Source organism: Diospyros lotus, chromosome 13 (genome assembly GCF_014633365.1).
Source record: "Diospyros lotus cultivar Yz01 chromosome 13, ASM1463336v1, whole genome shotgun sequence".
NCBI classification, from domain to species: domain Eukaryota; kingdom Viridiplantae; phylum Streptophyta; class Magnoliopsida; order Ericales; family Ebenaceae; genus Diospyros; species Diospyros lotus.
In genome coordinates this window covers 28,274,228-28,284,176 of record NC_068350.1, presented here as the reverse complement: position 1 = coordinate 28,284,176, position 9,949 = coordinate 28,274,228, and the positions used below count along the sequence as shown (strand labels likewise).

Here is a 9,949-nt window from a genome sequence, read left to right as displayed (position 1 = left end):
ATAATATTCAATTTAAACTATTTTAAGATCAAAATAAGGGTGAAATTATAACAAATTTTTTACAAAATTGATCACTAATCATCTATCCCTTGATAGAGGATGATGTATCTAAGGCGCCTTTGGTGGATATTCACTTTAAATCCATAGCCATGGTGAAAGAGATCAATAAGAAGTTATTGATTCACTTTCTATTAAGTGAGGATATCCAGAAGACTGAAGAAAACTTATGTCATCGTAATCAAGCAACACCTCGCCAACTTGATATCACATATGATACATTGATGCAAGGATCGAATTACATGGTAACCATGCTCGTGAAAGGTTATTTTCGGATTATGAATCATTTTGAATAATTAGGTAGGCATGATGCCTTGCGAGAGACCAATCTTGTCTTATGTGTTCGTATAGACACATTGCCAACATATTCGAAAGCCTAATAAGTCATATGCAATAGGTATGGTCCCTGGCTTAAACTAGGAAAGAGAATGTATGGTCAAGTTGGACACTTCTGCAAGAACTTGTGTCGTCGTAGGTTCTCACGGAAAAAAGAACAAATATACATAATGATGTTGATATGACGAGGGATTGTCATAAAGGAAAAAGTTTCCTAAAATGGCAATTGATTAAATTAGGAAGGAGTTTCTAATTTAATAATTTTCTATTTGTTGGAGTGACAAATAGGAAATAAAATATATTTGGGCTTAAATTAATATTTTGTCTAAATAAAGTATTTGGGACAAATATTAAATTAAATATTATATTTGGGCTTAAATTAGATTTGGACCAAATATTAAATTAAATATTATATTTGGGCTTGAATTAGATTTGGGCCAAATATTTTATTTAAACTTATAATTAGATTTGGGTTATTTAATTAAACTTCTAATTGGACTAGAATAAAACCATTTAATTAAGTTCCTAGTTGAACTAGGATAAATGGGCCGGCCCAATCCATTAGGGTTTAAGAAACCCTAGGATGCTTATCTATAAATATCCCTTTAAGGGTTGCCCAAATGATGATTTTTATTTTATGATTTTTCAAGAGTTGAAAAATTGCCATACATTCTCTCCAGTTTCTATTTCTCATCGATTTGAAATGGGAGGTTCTTTCCTTCCATACACAAGTCACAAAAATGAGAAGAAGCTAGCACTCCTATTCTACTCTCCTCGTCAACGGACGTGTGTCACGTATCACGAGTTAGAGGCCAGACGCTTGGATGGCTCGGATCCACAAACGACTCAAAAATCTAAAGGTTAGATTTATTTTATTTTGTATGTGAATGATTTGATTTTGACGTTGATCCAATTGCTGGGATCGAGGTAAGGTTCAAAAATTTTGGAACTACGCTGCTTGCCCCGTAGCGATCTTGCTTTACTTTAATGAGAAACATTTAAAACAAACCTATCTACAAACCTTTACAAGCAATGGCTTTTTAAGTAGGATTAGTCACAACCAATGCCTTTTATTAGGATCAGGTTTAACCTTTACAATATCACAATATGAACATGAATAAAGCATACAAGAGAAGGTATAAGGTGGTACTGAAACTATAGACACTTATCTTGGGTTTTTACAAAGAGATAAAAGGAATTGGAAGATGTAAACTTAATCTCTCTTGTTCTTTTGGATGTAAATAGTAGGGCACTTGTTGATGGCTTTTTAAACACTCGAGATATCAGAGATTCAACAATCTACTTGTTCTTCAAGCTTCAGCTCCTTTATATAGTGTTTTGTTTTTTAATGCTTTTGTTGAGCTGTCCATCAAGGAGAGAGAACGTTATTTGTGTCTTAACTGCCATTTTTTTTTTTTTTTTGTCTCTACAACATCTCAAATTTTAGTTACAACATCAAAATCTATATATAATTTTTCTGAAAAGCATTTAAGGTTCCGAAAAGTCAAGACAAATTGCATTTAATGTCTGTAATAGTTATATTTTTCAAATTCTGTCAAATATTACTCAAGTACAAAGTGGTATTTAATCAACTAAGTTCTATCTTTACTAGAGTACAGATGTTTTGTAACAACTATATTTCTGATTTACTTGATTACAAATTTTCTTTCTCTCAATTAAATTTTTAAGACAAAAAGTTCCAATACATACTCAATTAGAAAGCTATGTTTACTTGAGTATACTAAGATCTTTACTTGATTAACATTTTAAGTATTCGATTACATAAATGCTCCAAAGACTTAACAAATTTTTGGATGAAATATACTCGATTATAAAGAGTATTTACTCAAGTACACTTGAATTATTACTTGATTACAAAAACTAAATATATACTCGATTAATTTTTGTCTGGTCAGAAACTTATATTATCTACTCGAGTATAAAGCCTACTTAGTCAAGTACATTTGATCTTTATTCGAATACATTAAGATTTGTAATTAATTACCTATTACACAACTTATGCTTACTTGATTACAAACAAGATATACTCGATTAAAATAACATGTCTACATTGAATTAGAATTAAGGCTCTTCTTGACAGGAAAAATTACTCGAGTACACAAGACTTTTACTCGAATAAAAACATTAGACCACAGAATTACTCGATCACATAAAACTTATTACTTGATTATAAAATCCAATATTCTAACTTGATTAGAGATAATACTTCATTACTTGATTAACATATAATACTATTTGATTAAAAGCTTGACTTACTCAATTAATATATATATTTGACTTAATTATTTTACAATCATTCTTTAATCTTGACATACTGTTTTGGTCATCATCACTTAACAGAATTTTCCTGTTTCCTCATCAAATCAAAACTTTAATAACTTAATAGATTACTTAATAGGTTCCTAAATGTCAAGATAGATGTCATCTGTAAGTGTGATTGACAAAATACAGCAATGAATTTGTAATGTGGGAAAAGTGATCTTGATAGTCTTGTGTGATGATGATCAGGAGACCTAGGGGTTTTGTTGTAATGATCAGGTCCCCTAGTGAATGGGTGGCTTGCTGATGAACGTGTAACGACTCGTTAGTGGGTTAGATTATTTGGTCATTATTTTTGTATGTGTGGTATTTGATATATTTTGTTATATCTAGATCAATGTGATAAAAATGGAAATTTATGTGTGTTGAAAAGTTAAGAAATGAGGATGTATATGTGTGGAATAATCTAAGTCATGAGGGTTGAAAAATCAAAAGCTAAAATGCTTGAAAAGTCAAAGCATGAGGAAAAATATGAATTAGGTGTGGAAAAGTCAAAATTAAAGTTGGAACATGAGAGAAGTGGTTGTCGGTTGTGTGTATGTGGACATATATATATATATGTGTGTGTGTGTGTGTAAGTGGGGGTATATATGTATATATGAATAAAAGAGAAGGGCAAAATTGGAAAATAGAAAGGAGGGAACAGGTGAGCTTGGTGTGCATGCCACTCCTCCCCCATCCTCCTCCATACTTTCTTTGTTCTTATTTCTTTTGGCTCTTCTCTTGTTTTCTTTTCCTTTCTTTCTTTTGCTTCCTGATTTTTGGAGCTTTAAGAAGGCTAGAGTTGCAGATTTCAGAAGGTTGCTTCTTCTCTTTAGTCTAGCCATTCGAATCAAGGCAAGTTCTTCTTCCTCTTTCCTATTTATGAGGCAAGTTCTCTTATCTTATTTCTTTTGTGGAGGCAAGTTCTCATCCTTGTTATGCTTATTGGGTCATTAGTTCTTTCATTTATCTTGGAGTTTTGGTTCTTGAAACCATTTTTGGTTCAAATGGGTTTCATTTCTTGGGTTTGTGTATTTTGTTAGATTTTCTTGGATTCTTAGTAAACCTCTTCCAAGAAATAGGGTTTTGCATCACCCTTATTCTTTTCAAGGAATGATGCATTATTTGATTAGAATTAGGACTAATGCAAGGATTTGGTGTATCTTGCTTGCACTACTGGTTGACAAATAGGCTTGAACCGTCAACTGTTGGGGTGTTATGGCTTCTGTCAGTTGACAAATGGGATCGAGTCTATCGATCGTTTGGGTTCATTTGAGTGGGTTGCGAGAAATGGGTTCTTTCAGTCAATAGTTAGGCCTTGGGCTATCAATCGTTAGTGCGTTTGGCTTTTATCTATCGACTGATGCCCTTTTTCTATAAACTATTTTATCTTGCATGATTCATTTATGGGAAATTTCATTCTAACTGTCGACCGACCACACCCAATTTGTCGACTGTTTGGGAGGAATGGCCTCTGGCGGTCGACAGTTGGGGGAGAGATTGTCGACTGATCGTGGAGTAGGCGCCTGGCAGCGACAGATGTGGCCAAGCTATCAATCGTTCTGCCCTTGCCACTATTCAATTCGTCCTTTAATGCTTCTATTTTGCCCCCAAATCAGCATATTAATTAATAATGGATTCATTTGCCGTTTGATATCATGGTTGGTAATTATTATGAAGAAGATTAGTCTCATGCATAGAGAAATGAATGCTTATGAAGAGTAGAGATGGGGAAATCATGCAAGCATGCATGCAAGATCTTATGTGTATTTATAAAATGGGTTTCATGTCTATGATTTCATGTTTATGTTAATGACTTATTATATAACCATGGGTGAGTAGTAGTAGGGAAATCTTTTATGCATATGGTTATTTTTGTATGGAGGTGTATGTGTTTTAAAGTCTTGGGTTGAGCTATTGAATGGGCCTCAAGGACTGTGTTAGCCTTGGGTAGAGCTAAATCTTGAATAGGCCCTAAGGACCACATGGTGAGTTTATGAGTGCATAGGCCTTAGGTAGAGCTAAATCTTGAATGGGCTGCAAGAGTTGTATGAAAACGTGTGTGTTTATAGTCTTATACTCCTAATGTGATAATATATGGATATATGCATGTATGTATTGCACTATGGCATGGTAAAGCATGATATGGTTTATAGGTGCGATAAGTGGTTATTCCCTACTCAATTTTTGTTCTCCATGTCATAATTTATAATGCTCTCATTGCCTTATATTATACTTGTTGAGTCTTATGGCTCACCCTTGCTTTTGTGTCATTCCAAGTAAGGGAAAGGCGGTAGTCGAAGGCGAGTCCAATGGAGCTAGAAGCTAGAGCTCTTGGGTAGTATGTGTATAGAGATATCCCAGCCAAAAGATCTTTCGAGAATTGTTTTGAGGGCATGTGACGAGTTTATTTTGTAGTTAAAATTTCATTGCCCTTTTGTTTTGGGAATGTATGGACAATTAAGCCCTAAAGAGATGGTTAAATGAATGAAAAGAAATGGATGTTTGAATGATGTTGTAATTAATTTTTATGGCCTTTAACATTTAATATATTGGATGTAGTTGATTTTTATTTAAGGATTTTATTATGTTCTAATTTTTTGGGGACCTCTTCTCAAATTCCTATGCTAGCGGGACTTCTGAGAGTGGGCCATCACAAAACGAGTGTCCTTTGATGACCGAGAGGCCTATCAAGACAAATAATCGATTAGGGGCGTTGGTGGAGGTCCCCGCACAAATTCTTTGGTGCTTAAATTAGTTTTCGAGTGCTTGAACGTAAGAATTGGAGTCAAAGTAGTAGAGTGAGCGTACTTGAGAGGAAGCGATTCTCTTATTTATAGAGGATGGAGATGGGGACATGTGGCGGCCATTTCGGGTTTCTCGAGTGGCATATTCTGAGTATATTCCCTGTATATTTGTGGCATATTTTTGGAATATTATGTGAAATCTCATAATATTCTTTTGGGTCCCATGGAAGATCTTAGGTTTGGCTCAATGAATGCCCCAAGAAGGAAAGCTCTGTTGGCTTTGAGTGAGGCTCCTGGGGGTGGATGGCCATGATGACCGAGTGGGCACTTAGTCATCATTCCACCACCCATTTGCTTGGTATTTCTTGCTTTCTTCTTTGTAAGATTTGTTTCATTCTTACTTGGTTGTGATATTCCTTCATGGACGGATTTAGTAGGGCATCCTCAAATGCCTAAGTCACTCGGTCATAGCCGAGTTATGCTTCTTCCTTGGCTTTCCCTTGGCCTTTTGTGCTTTCCTTTGCTTGGTTGGGTTTGTTTTTGCTAGTTTCTCTTCAATAGTGGATCTTTTAGCCTTGATCCTTCATGATTGAGTGGCCACTTGATTATTGCCTTGTTTATTTATGCATTTGCTCAATAAGTTGTGCTTCATGCTTTATCAAAGGATTAATGGGATGTCTTCAGTTGGGTTATGCTTGTTGTTTACACGGTATATCAGTAAGAATCCTAATTCTAGACTACTTAAGATTACTTCATACGCCTCTATAAATAAGCAGACACTTTCTAGAAAAGGTACGTCTTTGATATTAGTAAAAATTTTATTCTACAGTTTTCATCACTTTCAGTGTCTAACTTGAGTATCAGAATGTTTGCATGAAGACCTCCTTGCGCCCTCTGATTGTGTTCTTCCATGCAAACTCAGTCAGCATGAAGACGACATTTTTAATTAAATAAATTCATTATTGTATCTTGGCAATAATAATAATAAATCAAAGGTCTATGGACATAAATTATGTTTATAGGAATGACCCAGAAGCTTTTATACTTTGTTTTAATTAAGTTAGTCTTTGAACTTTTCGAATATTAACAAAACCTTATCTTAGTAACATTTTAATTAAATTGAAATTAAGATAAAATTTAAGGTATTCTTTATTAAATTTAGAAACAGAAATTAAATCTAAATAAATTAAGATGATGCTAAACCCCACATTGAGTAGTGGTCGTTAGGACAGAGCCGATAGGTTTCACCTATCACCAAATTTCACCAAATAAGTTCTAACACTCAGGACCTAACGAGGGTATAAGCAAGATAGACAAAGCTTATGATGGTGGCGATAGGTAGAAATGGTGACAATAAATGCCTAGATTAAGAATACAAAGAGATGGATGAGTTAAAGCTTGAGAGAGGTATGGTGGTGGTTGCGATTGTTGAAAACTTGCATCAAAGAAGGCAACATCGATGGCATGCAACAAAGCAATGGAAAAGGAAAGTAGGGGTGGTGGTTGGATCACAATGGTTTGCGATAGTGTTTAGTGGTCACAACGAGAGAATAATAAAGTAGGGGAAATGATGCTGAAGGGTGACGATGGCAGTTACAAGTGACTTTTGGTGGCAATTCTTTACAATCATAATCTTTTTCTACTTTCTTTCTCTTTCTCCTTTGCCAATCCTCGTAACCCACCCCTAGTTGGAAGGGGTGCCTTAGAGATTTCGACACACTTTAGGGATTGGTTTGGCAAAAAAAACAAAACATAGAATGTGTAAGTCAAATAACCAAAATTCATAGAATCTATCATCAATATACCCTTAATAGTGTTGGTTTTACACTATTTCTCTTTCTCATTCACCAATCCTGATAACCCACCCCTAGTTGGAAGGGGTGCCTTAGAGATTTCGACACACTTGAGGGATTGTTTTTGCAAAAAGACAAAACATAAAATGTGTAAGTCAAATAACCAAAATTCATAGAATGCATCATCAATATACTCTTAATAGTGTTGGTTTTCTACCTTCACAGTACACGCGCACCTTGGGAAATGAGACTTAGGTAAGGGGACACTTAACAATTAGTGGGCTTGTCCGTTAGATTGTGAGCAACACACCTACCAGGCATCAAGGGAAATTCGATTTTGGACAATGCCCGTGATCTAGCAGCCTCCATAACAGTGGGGATATAGTTCTCTAGCAACTCATGCATTGTTCAATTTCAAAAACAGAGCCTCCTATAACTTACGATTGCCATCACGAGCACGGAGCATGGACGGCCACAGGTATTAAAGGGGGCCTGTATAGAAGCGACGAACGCATTCTAATATGATTTCTAATTTTCGTACACACTCTCTCTCTCTCTCTCTCTCTCTCTCAGACTTCTTTAAACTAATTTACTATGACTTATATGTAGAGAATTTCAATATATAATAATATAACGATACAGAAGCTCATTTATGTTTGTCTTGATAAGAGTTGAAAAAATAAAAAAAATATAATTAAAATGATAACTTTTTATTTAAAAATCTACGACATAATCATTTCCATAACTAAATTATGCGAACAGAAGAAGGACGGACCTTTCCTAAATCTCAAGTTCGTTGAAACTTCCATGTGCCTTCCGGGAAAGTTTCAAGAAGTGTTCAGCCACATACGTAAATTATACTGACTGTGATGTTATGTTTCATTACGAGAGATGAACCTGCACTTGACATATGAACATATAGATATATATATATATATACCCACATATTTAAGATAAATAAACAGGCTGCATTTAATATCTGAAATATACAAGGAGAATAATCCCCAGTTACTCGACTGATAAGAGTAAAGCAGAAGCTTCCATTTGAAAATTGCAGTGATAATAAATTACTTCAGCTTGAAAGGTGATAACATGATAAAAAGATCTGCTCTTTGGATATGTAGATTACTTCAGCCTGATAGCTGCAAGATCAAACCAGATTTGCTTGAACACCTTGATAATGAGTTCATGATATTCATCCGAATTCAGCTGAAGATAAGATGCAAGAAGGTCCTCCAAGTCTTTGGATGCCCGGATGTTGTTTTCCAGTATCATCTCCACCATTGACTCCCTGAAATCCCTCTGCGGATCCGCCGAGGACTTCACCACCGCAAAACTCTCCGACGGTCTTCTCTGGCCGCCTTTCAGGCCGTACTGTCCCTGAAGCTTCCTGCTCGCTATTCTCGGAGAATTAGTCCGTAGTCTCACTCCCGGCGAGCTCACGGAGAGTCTCCGAGCAGATAGAGATTCGTGAGCCTTTTCTTCCCCCAATTTAGCCAAGATTTTCTTCTTCTTCTTGTCTTTCTCTGTTGATTCTTCCAATTTGTTTCCTTTAGTTGTGATTGGAGGGAGGGCCAGGTCGGAAACTGTGTCAAGGCCACCAAATTTTGCATTCGATGGCTTGTTATCTTCGTGTTCTGATGAGCTATCGAGGGGAGAATTCTGGTAGTCCTCGGATGTCGAATCAGCGGGCTTCGTGGAGGTGGGCTCCATGGCGGCGTGGCAGCCGCAATAAGCGGCGGAGGCGGCGGAGGTGACAATCTTGGTAGAGGGCCTAGAGATGGTGGCTCTAGTTCTGCCAACGGTGCTGCGTCTCTGTTTGGATGATTTTCTGGGCGGCTCCACAAGGAAGTGGATGTCAGAGGATTTTGGGGAGACAGCGAGGTCTCGGGCGAAGTAATTGGACTTTCTTTGGTGAGAAAGGATTGAGGTTTGGATTGCTGCAGGTGCAGCGGTAGATGAAGATGAAGATGATGGCGTCGTAATCGTAGAAGCTGATGATACGAGTGAGTGTTTCTTCATTGAGGCGAGGTTCGTGGTTCGGCTTCCGGTTCTGGCAATGCCCTTGAGCTTGTGAAACCAGGCGCTTGGAATCATGTCCGAAAGCCTAAACCTCTGGTTACCCATCAGAACACGCGCGCGCGCGCGCACACTCTCTCTCACTCACTCACTCACACGCAGACAGTGTTTTACTTTCGGTGGCCCTCTCATGGAGATGGGAATGAATTTTGGAAGACTAATAGTCCGGGAGTGGCTTTTGTAGGGCGCCTAGGAGAGGAAAATTGTGGCTCGAAAGCGAATCAAGGGAGTCCACGTGGTGGATGGCTTGTCATCTCTAAAAGCCCTAAATTATGGGATGTCCATTTATAAAAATAATAATATTATTATATTATTATTTTAATAATATTTTTATAATGGTATCTTGACACGTTTGGAAGAAAAATTGTGACAACTACCCTTTAGTACTTTGTAAATCTTCTTGTGATTTCCTCTCATATCATTAACTAAACACTATTAGCACACGTGATTTCCTCTCATATCATTAACTAAACACTATTGGCACACTCATATAACTCATAGAATGCTCCAATACTTAATGTATAATGGAAAGGATTATGATGGTTTTTAATTTTTTTTAAAAAAACACAAAATATATAGCAAAAAGGATACGAAAACAACACGACTCAGTGTAAA

At 36.4% G+C, this 9,949-nt stretch overlaps 1 protein-coding gene across 1 annotated transcript; it reads right to left on the bottom strand.

Annotated features, from left to right (window-relative positions):
- Positions 1-8,208: 8,208 nt before the first annotated feature.
- Positions 8,209-9,513, bottom strand: LOC127788804 (transcription repressor OFP1-like). Its single transcript, XM_052317418.1, has one exon. The coding sequence runs from the start codon at positions 9,380-9,382 to the stop codon at positions 8,381-8,383; it is 1,002 nt and encodes a 333-aa protein (XP_052173378.1). The 5' UTR covers positions 9,383-9,513; the 3' UTR covers positions 8,209-8,380.
- Between the last annotated feature and the right edge of the window lie 436 nt (positions 9,514-9,949).

Coding starts and splice junctions, on each gene's coding strand:
- LOC127788804 (XM_052317418.1), bottom strand. CDS start 9,382: ATGGGTAACCAGAGGTTTAGGCTTTCGGACATGATTCCAAGCGCCTGG.